This window comes from Ylistrum balloti, unplaced genomic scaffold (assembly GCF_031769215.1).
Source record: "Ylistrum balloti isolate Yb309-2 unplaced genomic scaffold, AGI_CSIRO_Ybal_v1 Utg369916, whole genome shotgun sequence".
Taxonomy (NCBI): Eukaryota; Metazoa; Mollusca; class Bivalvia; order Pectinida; family Pectinidae; genus Ylistrum; species Ylistrum balloti.
Genome location: NW_026782036.1, coordinates 1,183,791 through 1,198,815, shown reverse-complemented (window position 1 = coordinate 1,198,815; position 15,025 = coordinate 1,183,791). Strand labels below are relative to the sequence as shown.

Here is a 15,025-nt window from a genome sequence, read left to right as displayed (position 1 = left end):
ATAAATTGCACACAAGTACATTTTTTATCTATATAATTCGAAAATCAATCAAAAAAAAAAAAATCGCCTTCATCAATTTCACTGTTTTTAGGTGTCAATCACCGTCAATGACGAAACAGTGTGTTTACATATCTGAGTGTGAATATAAATATTCAAGTTTTTCACCTTTAAGTTTGTAATACGGATATTTTAACCATAACAGCAAGAGTATGAACAATATTTTTATTGTTATTTTCTAGGTACAGACATAATTCATCATGGGGTGATTCATGTACTATGTACATATATCTACCTACATTGCACGTCATCACGCAGGTCAACAGCTAAAAGCGAAAGAGTTAATAACAACAATGCAGTGACACTTGGGCACAAATACCAAAATCTATCAAACGCACAAATACCAATAAAACCTTTCTTAAGACTTTCTCACATCTAAAATGAAATTTGGGGGAAAAAATTCACATTAAGTACAGGACGACACGAAATTTAGACATCTGTTAACAGGAATAGCGTGGGGACGTGTAATGGCGGCGCTCCATCACTATGGCGGCGATGTGATATACCAGACACAATCAATTTCAACAGATATATTTCATTTTATAAAATAATAGAAATTGTCTTTTTTTCTGTCAAATCGAAAAAGGTGGTTTATCGCTATGATAAATACCATATAACTATTGCTTAAGTGTGGATAGGAAGACAGAACTATACAATAGGTGGAATTTTGAAAAAAATGAAAATATTTCTTTTCTTTTATCTCGAGGAAAAATGTAAAATCTACTATGTCTTGAAAACGTTCCTAATATGAATGTCATTCAAAGAGTAATACAGACATATACTTTGATGCTTAGCATTCAAGACGATAAAGATAGCGTATACCTGGTAAAAATGAAATATTATAGGAAGTTCACATATCGTGCATACATGAGGTTAAGGCAGAGGTTACACCGAACGGTTAATGCTCAACGTGAAGTAAAAGTTATTCGTCATAGCAACAGATACATAAATGGACTTATTCTATGCACAGCGTGTAACATTTGCAATATATACATGTATATACAAGAGATCTCATCGAGCATTTTGGCTTCCACCATCGTTTGATCTTTTTCGTTCTTTACAAGTTCGCTCTTTCACTTTAATTTTTTCCTTCTGCTTCTGCTCTTAATCTTATGAAATTTAAAAATTTCTCAAAGAAATTGCGATAATAATATACTGCTAAATCCAAGATGGTCATTGTCCGCCATTTTGTTTTTCTAATTAATCCCAGAGTCTAAAGGACACCACTATGGACCACGGGAACATATACATGAAATTTGAGAAAGTTCTGTCCAATTTTCCCAAGAAAAAAGTGATAACAAACTTTAGTTGTAAAAATCCAAGATGGCCGCCTGTCAGCCATTTTAGTTTTTCTGACTAATCCCAAATATAAACAGGCACAATTAGGGGCCAAGAGGAACCTATTTTGGAATTTGAGAATGATCTATCCAGTGTTTGTCAAGTAGGAGCGATAACAAGGACGGGCGACGGACGAAGGGTGATTTAATGATTGGCTAATAAATGATTGAGAAATTCGATTAGAATGAAACACATTATATTCTTAAAACAGAATATTTCGAAAGTTAACCTACATGTATACACAGACCTTAAATCCGATACGAATTCCTTATCGAAATTACACGCAGAAAACCGCATCATTCACATAGTGCACTTAATGACACAGAGAATATATCTTGATTGAAACACAATACGTGGAAGCTACCAGCATATTGTCGAGACAGTCAGTCAGAATACGTAAACAGTTGAATATGATACCATTCTGGAAAGATCTGTGGATTCGCGTGAGAAAGTAGAAAAACCCAATTACAGTACCTTCAATCGGATCTAGTATTTATCGTCAATCCATGTCTTTAACAATTATACTGAAATTGTTGGTGGATTAAGACAGAATAGCAATCCCTGAAAAAAATCAGTTAGGGATGTTAATTGTGTGTTTTGTTCTATTAACATCCAGACTTGAATGGCACCAGCTAGTTGAAGCGATATATAAAATTTTCTGTTTCTAATATTTCCCGGACACATGCTGAGAACTGTAATTACGTTGTCGATCGGGATACAACATAAGTACAACGTAGGGGTAAAAGACACACCAACCGATGACGTGTGTCACAGTACACAGACACGTAGACAGAATTCGTATACATGGTATATCATGTGACACGCACTTAATAATGACGTATTTATATAACACAAATCATTAGTATTTTATAAATATCAAAGTTAGCACATAACGATAGAAACAGAAAATGTAAAATATTACGTTTGTTGGGAAAATAAAATAATGTACATGTTTGACTGGTAAGTAGCTAGGAACCAACAACTCAATAATCCAACAGTAGAATGTAAACCAGCTTAATAAGCTCGTGGCCTCCTTGGAATCCCATTACCAGGTCTTAGTTCACAAAAACACAAATGTGCTATTTTCGTGATATTTTTAACATTGATTAGACCATATACATTTTTTCTTTTAATTATTTCTAAGCTAACCAGATAAAACTAAATCAGGAATTTTTAAAATAAGAAAAACTACTTTCTGTATAATAAAAAGTGAAATGTTTTCTAATCAAATATGCTACTTTTTGTATAACAAGACCCAATAGCCAATCCCCTCATTTTTGGACGATGTTGATTCGTGTACACAAAAACAATCTGTAAATTAGCTTAGAATGTTGCGTTGGTCAATAACTGGTTAGGGTCACAGCATACCAAAGAACACTTCTCTACATTATTTTCGAAAACTGAGCTGCATATACCTGAAAGTTTAATGGTGCCTAACAAATACAGATTATTATACTCTTACTTGATTCGTTCGTCCAAAATCCTATACCTTCAGACTAACTCTCTCGGTTGATCCAATACGTTACTCAGTCAATTAAGAGCCGTAGTTATTGATCACGAGACTAGAACGCGGGGAGTAGTAGTTAATCCTCAAATTTTGCATGTTTCTAAGTTTGGATATATACAGCACTATAGATCATACCAACGTTCTACACATATTAAATAATCTAAATCTGGCGAATTAGAAACACTCTTTATGTCCAAACCCCTTGATCAGGTGTCCACTACCTGTAACGCGTATCCCTTCAATGAAGCAGAACATTTACCATCTGTAGTTCCAACATCAAATATCGCCGAGAATAGTCTTTTATCCAAAATAAAACTAATGAAAAGGAAAGTCTCGCTTAACAAGACTTTTTTCAGTCAATTCTGTCGGCAAAGCAAAGTCTCGCTAATCCGGAAATTTTCTCTCGGTGAAGTGGCGTCTCACTGGCACAAAATCAATCCTAATTGTAATGAACACATACTGATCTGAAGAGAATCTTCTTTTGTTGCAGCGTGAAAAATTCTCGTGATGCAGCGGAGTCTCGCTTATCCAAATAACTTCTTTATAAATATTATAAGTATTATATATATTACGCAGAACTTTCTCCAAATGCATGGACTTCTCTTCCTTGTCTTTTCACACCACTAGCAATGTAAGGAAATCTCGATAATGCGAACAAAAATGTTCCTGTGTATCTCGTTTCCGTGGCATCCAAACCCAGTACGGACAATATTTTTACATGGGCGTATCTTTGAGAATGGGTCTCGTACGCCTGTGGATTGGATAATTCCTAAATTGATTGAGTGTTTGTTTATTTGGTTTATCGCCCTTAAACAGCTAGGGCCATATTGTGACAAGGTCCTATAGCAGTTCTTGTAAGTGGTTGGTAACTCATTGAACAACATACGGAAGGCCCGTTGCATGCCATCCCGAGCAATTGAGCTAAATGTTCCTGCTCAAGGACACATCATGACAGCACAGACCGGTTTATTTCTCATATTTCTAAGGAATAAAAACCGCCACAAGTAGGATTTGTTTCCAGATTTTTTGATAGTGCTAGGACTGGAGATATATAATTGTGGTTCCTTAACCAGATATTGACCAGTATAGACATTGTAAACTATCTCTACATCCGTTATGATTGACAGCTTGAAATTTTCCTAGAGGTAAACAGATTTATAATCCAAATGATAAGAATACCATACAGTAGATTTCCGAAATGTAGAGTGCTTGCACCATTTGGATTGGAGGCAACGTACAATGTGTTACCAACTTCCGGAAGATCATTTTGAGCCATAAATCTTTGAAATTCTGGCGGATCTTTTGTGTCAAAGGTTGTTACTTGGAATGCTGCAAAGTAACCCGATAGAGTTTCCATCTTAAACTTGATCGTTCCAAAATTTAACACAAACGCGGCGAATCCAAGAGTCTCGAAATGGAATTCGTCTTTCATAGCTTTCGGATACAAGCCCAATGTCACCACTCCGTATTTGATAATCAGTTTTCCTGTTGTACCGTTGACAGCCACAATCATTCTTCCGTAAGCTGGATTTTCATATTCTCCAACATAGTAAGTCGTATTTCTAGGAAGAGCACGTGTTTTGTCGATCAAGGGTTTTGGCTTCTCCTTGCCAGGTCTAAACCATGGTTCTGGAAAGGAACATATGGTTGACCCATTAAGCCATGGAGTCTCCTCCAGGTACATATCTGCCAAATAATTATGTATATTTGTCCTCAAAATGTAGCCGTAATCTTCCCCCGTCAGTGACGTGTAGACACCAAGGCGCATGGCCGGAAAAAGTGTTATTAGTGCTCTGTATCCCCATGTCGATCCTGAATGTGTCAATATTTCATATCCTATAAAGAAAAGAAACCATATATCAACCTATTTTAATGCAACTCACTGCTGTTACTGAAAAATGTAATAAAATCGCTAAAGATGATAATCATTTTGGTACTCTCTTTTAACTGTCCACCATCATGCGACTTTCAGAAAAAGAAAAAAAAAATCTTACAGTCAAAGAATAGAAATAAGAAGGTGTTTATGCAATAATATTAACGTTTATGTTAAGGACCATATCAGCTGTACAACAATTAGATGGTCTGCCCACACGAGGACATTTTTATAAGGTTTACCTGCCGAAATATACGCTATGGAATCCCATTTTTCAAAAACGTCTGCTCAATGCCTGCAATTTTGTTTCCAAAGAGTTTAAAGGGTTAGGATGTTACAAAAGTAAAACTTCCTACTTCAACAACAGCAACTAGGACCGTCAGAGAGTCAGAGACGGGTAATGCTCCTTGAATGGAACAAAATTTAAGTATGAAAAAGACCAAAGGGCAATAACCTTTCTCGATTAGATCTATCTACCTATGAGGTTTCATGTGGATACATCTTATAGCTTTAGTGTAATGCTTCGGACAAAATTCAAGTAAAAAAAAAAAAAAACAAAACAATTGGCAATTACTCCTAAATTATAAAAAGAGAGTTATGGTTCTTGTACAGTGCACTGCTCCTTGATGAGATATACCTACCTATGAAGATCTATGTTGATACCTTATATGGTTTTTCTGTTATGATCTGGACAAAATTATAACGGACGGACGAACGGACGGACAAAGCGGCGACTATTTGCTTTCCCTTCGAGGTGCATGATAACGCCAGAAACTTATCGACTACTTTTTCCTTAAGTAGTAAGCTACTTTTGATAGCTTATAGGTAACCTGCTTACTGCACAGTTGAGCAAATAGCACATAAATTAACGGTGTCGTAGATGTAGACCGCAGTTCCCTTTCGATTATGACTGGACGGCTCAAAGCTCAGCCGGGACATTTTTCATTTATTTATTTTTCAAAATTATATCTAGTTCATTTTTAAGAGTCTATTATTTGAAGCACGAAATTAGATAATAACGAATCATTTATGAAAATTGTTTTTTAACACACAGGTTTGCATTTTTTTTGTTTTTGTTTTTGTTTTTTCACTACTACTGTATCACTTATAACAGGTCCACGGTATTGGGACAGAGTGGCATTTTGAGTATGTTTAAATATAAATACTTATCACCGGTTAGAGGTGATAATAACTAGAAATTGTCATAGACAATTTTGACGGGCTTTTCACCTTTTCTGGCCTGTAATTAAAGGCAATGCCTGCAATACACTGGCACTCTGTATGAAATCAAAGTACAAAAAAAATCATCAATAGTAAGAGATCAAAGAACTGAGTGTACTGTTTTTCAAAATAATGCTGTATAACGTTAATTGACCCCTGTGACATTGAAAGTGGGTCAAGGTCATCCAAATAAACAACAATTATAGACAATTATATCAACTTTATACGTATCAGATACCAAGTCTCTAGGTCTTTCCAAACTTGAGAAGGAAGTTTCGTATACTGTGGTACTCTACATTGCACTTTTGAAATTCGATCCCCTTATAAAAACCGGAAATTGGTCTTTTATGAAAGTTTTGCTTATTCCAATTAAAAGCAAGTCTGCAGAAGTATGTTGACCAAATTACGTAAACGTCATTTAATGATATCAATATAATTGACCCTCGTAACCTAGAAAGTGGGTCAAGGTCATCCATATAAACAAACATAATAGACAATATATTTGTGAACCATCGAACCTCTAGGCCTTTCAAAACATAAGAGAAGAAGTTTCTGGTAGTTTAGTACCCTAAATTGCACTTTCGATCCCTACCGAAAACCGGAAGTAGACGTTTTACACAAAAAGTCACTTATTTTCAATTTTACATAACATATGCAAAGACAATTTCAAAATATCAGGTCATTATTGAGATATTGACGTTAGGGCAAAAATCAAATTTGACGTTATGGCGGCCATTTTGTTTCGGAAATTGAAAATCACGTCAGAATTTAGAGTGCACGTTACCAAACATACTACATAACAATTAAACAAAATTTCATAGTAGGATCTTGGAGTAATTTTAGTTCAAGGGTTTTGTCTGCACTTTACATTGAACTATGGGAATTTTTAAAAATGACGTAAAATGTCAAAGAAAGGCGTCACAGAAGATATGTAAACACTAAAATGATCGGATTGACATTCTGCATTGATCTGTGGTTTTTTTCACCTACTTAAAAATGCGGCGTTAACAAGTTCAGATGTACTTCCATAACATACTATATGATGCGTGTCTATCCCTTACCATTTAAAAGATTACGAACCCCCTAATTCGGAAGACGAATAATAATAAGAAACATAACAAAAACAATAGGGTCTTTTCACCTTTCGTTGAAAAGCCCTAATAACACCTTATCAAGTACACGCCAGTGATCAGATACATTCCTAGATAGCAATATCCCCATTTCCTAAACCTATGGTGATTACATGTTGCAGTTAATCGATATTCAAGGGCTTGTTCCCAATATCGCGATTTTTGTGAAATAGGTTGACAACTGACGGATAGGCTCACTACGGAGGGTTTTGAGAGTTAAATGCCTGTTCGTGAAATTCACGGGGAAGATTTACGGTATATGGATGCCACCAGGAAAAATTCGACTTCCTTGGAGAAGTGGGGTTGGACATGTCTACATGTCGGTATTTTCTTTGTTGTACATTTACAGATCACAAGATGAGATTTTGTAGTACAGTTCTGTTCCAATCAAAATCTGTACTGAGGGGCACCGATCAAAACCAGAATTTATATCTATATGAAAGAAACAAGGAGAAACCATAGGCAGAGGCGGGTATACAGCATAAAACATCTAAAACACATTTCGATCTACTCACCCCAAAGGCACGTGGGCTTTTCAATTTTTAAAACATACACATATATATTTATCTACCAATCACACACAAATGTATCCTTAAATCACACACAACTGTATCCTTAAATCACACACAACTGTATCCTTAAATCACACACAACTGTATCCTTACACACAACTCACACACACTGTATCACACACAACTGTATCCTTAAATCACACACAACTGTATCCTTAAATCACACACAAATGTATCCTTAAATCACACACAGTTGTATCCTTAAATCACACAACTGTATCCTGAAATCACACACAGTTGTATCCTTAAATCACACTGCTGTATCCTTAAATCACACACAGTTGTATCCTTAAATCACACAGCTGTATCCTTAAATCACACAGCTGTATCCTTAAATCACACACAGCTGTATCCTTAAATCACACACAGCTGTATCCTTAAATCACACACAGCTGTATCCTTAAATCACACACAACTGTATCCTTAAATCACACACAACTGTATACTTAAATCACACACAAATGTATCCTTAAATCACACACAACTGTATCCTTAAATCACACAGTTGTATCATTAAATCACACAGCTGTATCCTTAAATCACACACAACTGTATCCTTAAATCACACACAGCTGTATCCTTAAATCACACACAGCTGTATCCTTAAATCACACACAGCTGTATCCTTAAATCACACACAATTGTATCCTTAAATCACACACAACTGTATCCTTAAATCACACACAGATGTATCCTTGAATCACATACAGCTGTTTCCTTAAATCACACACAGTTGTATCCTTAAATCACACAGCTGTATCCTTAAATCACACACAACTTTATCACTAAATCACACACAGCTGTATCCTTAAATCACACACAGCTGTATCCTTAAATCAAACACAACTGTATCCTTAAATCACACACAACTGTATCCTTAAATCATACAACTGTATCCCTAAATCATACACAGCTGTATCCTTAAATCACACACAACTTTATCCCTAAATCACACACAGCTGTATCCTTAAATCACACACAGCTGTATCCTTAAATCACACACAGCTGTATCCTTAAATCACACACAGCTGTATCCTTAAATCACACACAGCTGTATCCTTAAATCACACACAACTGTATCCTTAAATCACACACAACTGTATCCTTAAATCACACACAACTGTATCCTTAAATCACACACAGCTGTATCCTTAAATCACACACAACTGTATCCTTAAATCACACACAACTGTATCCTTAAATCACACACAACTGTATCCTTAAATCAAACACAACTGTATCCTTAAATCACACACAACTGTATCCTTAAATCACACACAACTGTATCCTTAAATCACACACAGCTGTATCCTTAAATCACACACAGCTGTATCCTTAAATCAAACACAACTGTATCCTTAAATCACACACAACTGTATCCTTAAATCACACACAAATGTATCCTTAAATCACACACAACTGTATCCTTAAATCACACACAGCTGTATCCTTAAATCACACAGAGCTGTATCCTCAAATCACACAGCTGTATCCTTAAATCACACACAACTGTATCCTTAAATCACACACAGCTGTATCCTTAAATCACACACAACTGTATCCTTAAATCACACACAACTGTATCCTTAAATCACACACAGCTGTATCCTTAAATCACACACAACTGTATCCTTAAATCACACACAACTGTATCCTTAAATCACACACAACTGTATCCTTAAATCACACACAACTGTATCCTTAAATCACACACAACTGTATCCTTAAATCACACACAGCTGTATCCTTAAATCACACACAGTTGTATCCTTAAATGACACACAGCTGTATCCTTAAATCATACAACTGTATCATTAAATCACACTACCTGTATCCTTAAATCACGCACAACTTTATCCTTAAATCACACACAGCTGTATCCTTAAATCACACACAGCTGTATCCTTAAATCACACACAACTGTATCCTTAAATCACACACAACTGTATCCTTAAATCACACACAACTTTATCCTTAAATCACACACAGCTGTACCCTTAAATCACACAGCTGTATCCTTAAATCACACACAACTGTATCCTTAAATCACACACAACTGTATCCTTAAATCACACACAGCTGTATCCTTAAATCACACACAACTGTATCCTTAAATCACACACAACTGTATCCTTAAATCACACACAACTGTATCCTGAAATCACACACAACTTTATCCCTAAATCATACACAGCTGTACCCTTAAATCACACAGCTGTATCCTTAAATCACACACAGCTGTATCCTTAAATCACACACAACTGTATCCTTAAATCACACACAGCTGTATCCTTAAATCACACACAACTGTATCACACACAGCTTAAATCACACACACACAGCTGTATCCTTAAATCACACACAATTGTATCCTTAAATCACACACAACTGTATCCTTAAATCACACACAGCTGTATCCTTAAATCACACACAACTGTATCCTTAAATCACACACAACTGTATCCTTAAATCACACACAGCTGTATCCTTAAATCACACACAACTGTATCCTTAAATCACACACAACTGTATCACACACACACACAACTTAAATCACACACAACTGTATCCTTAAATCACACACAGCTGTATCCTTAAATCACACACAGTTGTATCCTTAAATCACACAGCTGTATCCTTAAATCACATACAGCTGTATCCTTAAATCACACACAGCTGTATCCTCTAATCACACACAAATGTATCCTTCAATCACACACAACTGTATCCTTAAATCATACAACTGTATCCTTAAATCACACACAGCTGTATCCTTAAATCACACACAGATGTATCCTTGAATCACATACAGCTGTTTCCTTAAATCACACACAGCTGTATCCTTAAATCACACACAATTGTATCCTTAAATCACAGACAATTGTATCCTTAAATCACACACAGCTGTATCCTTAAATCACACACAACTGTATCCTTAAATCACACACAACTGTATCCTTAAATCACACACAGCTGTATCCTTAAATCACACACAACTGTATCCTTAAATCACACACAGCTGTATCCTTAAATCACACACAGCTGTATCCTTAAATCACACACAGCTGTATCCTTAAATCACACAGCTGTATCCTTAAATCACACAACTGTATCCTTAAATCACACACAAATGTATCCTTAAATCACACATAGCTGTATCCTTAAATCACACACAACTGTATCCTTAAATCACACACAGCTGTATCCTTAAATCAAACACAACTGTATCCTTAAATCACACACAACTGTATCCTTAAATCAAACGCAACTGTATCCTTAAATCACACAACTGTATCCTTAAATCACACAACTGTATCCTTAAATCACACACAGCTGTATCCTTAAATCACACACAACTGTATCCTTAAATCACACAACTGTATCCTTAAATCACACACAACTGTATCCTTAAATCACACACAGCTGTATCCTTAAATCACACACAACTGTATCCTTAAATCACACAACTGTATCCTTAAATCACACACAGCTGTATCCTTAAATCACACACAACTGTATCCTTAAATCACACACAGCTGTATCCTTAAATCACACACAGCTGTATCCTTAAATCACACACAGCTGTATCCTTAAATCACACACAATTATTTCCTTAAATCACACACAACTGTATCTTCAAAACATATATCAAGAAACGTTTGATCCATAAACATACATATATCTCACACGTGTTAAATTTAAGAAAAGTTGATAGATTGAAAACAGTCATTTAATTCAATGAAGTCAGTTGTTAAGATTTTACCTGATGTGCTGATTGGCAGCTTAAGGACAAGACTCAAAACCGAAATTTACTTTTGTGTGTCCTTGGCAAGTCTGTATTCTTTATGATGGAATTTTCTGCAATAGCTATTTGCATATCATTTTCTATAAGCACGAACTTTAGTATTCTTCTTTGTGCAGAAAGACAAATGCCGACAGTGCTATTGAAAACGCGCCATTCCATTGACTAACTGGTAATGGACCATTTGTAAAGATTGTGAAGATCTGGATGGAAGTTAGCATGAGACATGAGGATAATACCGAAGTCGACCGTAGTAAAATCGGTTAAATGGAGATAATAGATTTAATTTCATATGGGTTCGTTAATGTATAACAGTGCGCTTAAACAGATCAAAGAAATTCCAATCACATGTATAATGTATTGGAAAATTGTGAAGACTACCATGGCAAAATGGCATGAATCTGATTTTTCTTTTTCAACTAAAATATTGTTTAAATGTTTACACTGGTGCATCGTTCAATCGTAATGTGTAAAAATTCAAACGTATTGAGTGTTTAAGCTTTATAGTTTTTTACAAATAGATCAATTGGAAGAATATTTTGTCGTCGAATTGAGCACTATTAATCAAATCCATTTTCTTCATGGCTGTGGAAAAATAAGTTTTCTTTGGTGTTCATAATGTCTTAATTGGAAGAGCTATGGAGCAAATCAATATTCCAACGTCCACGGCAACCAAGTAAGAACGATTTATTATTTCTCTAGAAAAATGAGAATTCATATCTAATTGAATATGTTATAAAATAATTCGTATCAAATTCATTGTCCTTAATGACAACTGACCTCGATAGTAGCCATTTTTCCACCCTAGGGCGTAGTTGGTCTGACAATGGGTATGGGGTACCACTGGTTTGGTGAAGTATTTGAAAATGGACGACTTGGCGATGGTATTATGAGCTTTGTGTGTGTGTGATAGCGCCCTCTCGTCCACGACTCTCACGGAGAATGAATTACGTCCCTTGTCAAGATGAAACATCATCCATTTGGCCATGTCATTTGCAGAACTCATTACACAACCGGATCCGCATAGGTTACCCCACTCTCTATAAAGAAAAAATAGCGAAGAAGACATTAATGCGTTTGCATTAAAACTCAAATGTTAACTCCCGAACTAACAAATTGAAATAGACATTTTAACAGCCTACAATAATGTACATCAAGTCTACGTATTGGCCAACAACAATGGTTCTGTGTAAACCATCGTGTATAATGAAATATGACATGTATGGTGATCATGAAACGTAATGGTGGCATTGTGTATGAACGCTCGCATGGTCCTGTTAATATATGATGGCGACTTTGTATTTGGGACGTGTGTTGTAGTGACGTTAATGTGTGATGGTGACTTTGTGTTTGGGGCGTGTGTTGTAGTGATGTTGATGTGTGGTAGTAACAGTGTGTTTGGGGCGTGTGTTGTAGTGACGTTAATGTGTGATGGTGACTTTGTGTTTGGGGCGTGTGTTGTAGTGATATTGATGTGTGATGGTGACTTTGTGTTGATGGCGTTTGTTGTAGTGATATTGATGTGTGATGGTGACAGTGTGTTTGGGGCGTGTGTTGTAGTAATGTTGATGTGTGATGGTGACAGTGTGTTTGGGGCGTGTGTTGTAGTGACGTTAATGTGTGATGGTGACTTTGTGTTTGGGGCGTGTGTTGTATTGATGTTTGTGAGGTGATAGTGACAATGTGTTTGGGGCGTGTGTTGTAGTGATATTGATGTGTGATGGTGACAGTGTGTTTGGTGCGTGTGTTGTAGTGACGTTAATGTGTGGTAGTAACAGTGTGTTTGGGGCGTGTGTTGTAGTGATGTTGATGTGTGGTAGTAACAGTGTGTTTGGGGCGTGTGTTGTAGTGATGTTGATGTGTGGTAGTAACAGTGTGTTTGGGGCGTGTGTTGTAGTGATGTTGATGTGTGATGGTGACTGTGTGTTTGGGAAGTGTGTTGTAGTGATGTTAATGTGTGATGGTGACTTTGTGTTTATGGCGTTTGTTGTAGTGATGTTGATGTGTGATGGTGACAGTGTGTTTGGGGAGTGTGTTGTAGTGACGTTAATGTGTGGTAGTAACAGTGTGTTTGGGGCGTGTGTTGTAGTGATGTTGATGTGTGATGGTGACTGTGTGTTTGGGGAGTGTGTTGTAGTGATGTTGATGTGTGATGGTGACAGTGTGTTTGGTGCGTGTGTTGTAGTGACGTTAATGTGTGGTAGTAACAGTGTGTTTGGGGCGTGTGTTGTAGTGATGTTGATGTGTGGTAGTAACAGTGTGTTTGGGGCGTGTGTTGTAGTGATGTTGATGTGTGATGGTGACAGTGTGTTTGGGGAGTGTGTTGTAGTGACGTTAATGTGTGGTAGTAACAGTGTGTTTGGGGCGTGTGTTGTAGTGATGTTGATGTGTGGTAGTAACAGTGTGTTTGGGGCATGTGTTGTAGTGATGTTGATGTGTGATGGTGACTGTGTGTTTGGGGAGTGTGTTGTAGTGATGTTGATGTGTGATGGTGACTTTGTGTTTATGGCGTTTGTTGTAGTGATGTTGATGTGTGATGGTGACTGTGTGTTTGGTGCGTGTGTTGTAGTGACGTTAATGTGTGGTAGTAACAGTGTGTTTGGGGCGTGTGTTGTAGTGATGTTGATGTGTGGTAGTAACAGTGTGTTTGGGGCGTGTGTTGTAGTGATGTTGATGTGTGATGGTGACAGTGTGTTTGGGGAGTGTGTTGTAGTGACGTTAATGTGTGGTAGTAACAGTGTGTTTGGGGCGTGTGTTGTAGTGATGTTGATGTGTGGTAGTAACAGTGTGTTTGGGGCGTGTGTTGTAGTGATGTTGATGTGTGATGGTGACTGTGTGTTTGGGGAGTGTGTTGTAGTGATGTTGATGTGTGATGGTGACTTTGTGTTTATGGCGTTTGTTGTAGTGATGTTGATGTGTGATGGTGACTGTGTGTTTGGTGCGTGTGTTGTAGTGATATTGATGTGTGATGGTGACTTTGTGTTGATGGCGTTTGTTGTAGTGATGTTGATGTGTGATAGTGACAGTGTGTTTGGTGCGTGTGTTGTATTGATGTTGATGTGTGATGGTGACAGTGTGTTTGGTGCGTGTGTTGTATTGATGTTAATGTGTGATAGTGACTTTGTGTTTGGGGCGTGTGTTGTATTGATGTTGATGTGTGGTAGTAACAGTGTGTTTGGGGCGTGTGTTGTAGTGATGTTGATGTGTGATGGTGACAGTGTGTTTGGTGCGTGTGTTGTAGTGATGTTGATGTGTGATGGTGACTTTGTGTTGATGGCGTTTGTTGTAGTGATGTTGATGTGTGATAGTGACAGTGTGTTTGGTGCGTGTGTGTTGTAGTGATATTGATGTATGATGGTGACTTTGTGTTTGTGGCGTGTGTGTAGTGATGTTGATGTGTGGTATGTGTGTTTGGGGCGTGTGTTGTAGTGATATTGATGTGTGATGGTGACTTTGTGTTTTGGGCGTGTGTTGTAGTGATGTTGATGTGTGATGGTGACAGTGTGTTTGGTGCGTGTGATGTAG

The 15,025-nt window shown here is 36.9% G+C and overlaps 1 protein-coding gene across 1 annotated transcript in view; it reads right to left on the bottom strand.

Annotated features, from left to right (window-relative positions):
* Positions 1 to 207: 207 nt before the first annotated feature.
* The window catches only part of LOC132546850 (protein flp-like), a 61,894-nt gene continuing 47,076 nt past the window's right edge, over positions 208 to 15,025 (bottom strand). The window contains exons 4-5 of the mRNA XM_060210576.1: positions 12,281 to 12,540; positions 208 to 4,738 (exon numbers count right to left, since the gene is read on the bottom strand). Of these exons, the coding sequence (XP_060066559.1) occupies positions 4,017 to 4,738; positions 12,281 to 12,540 (982 nt within the window). The 3' untranslated portion in view covers positions 208 to 4,016. The remainder of the gene's footprint in view (positions 4,739 to 12,280; positions 12,541 to 15,025) is intronic.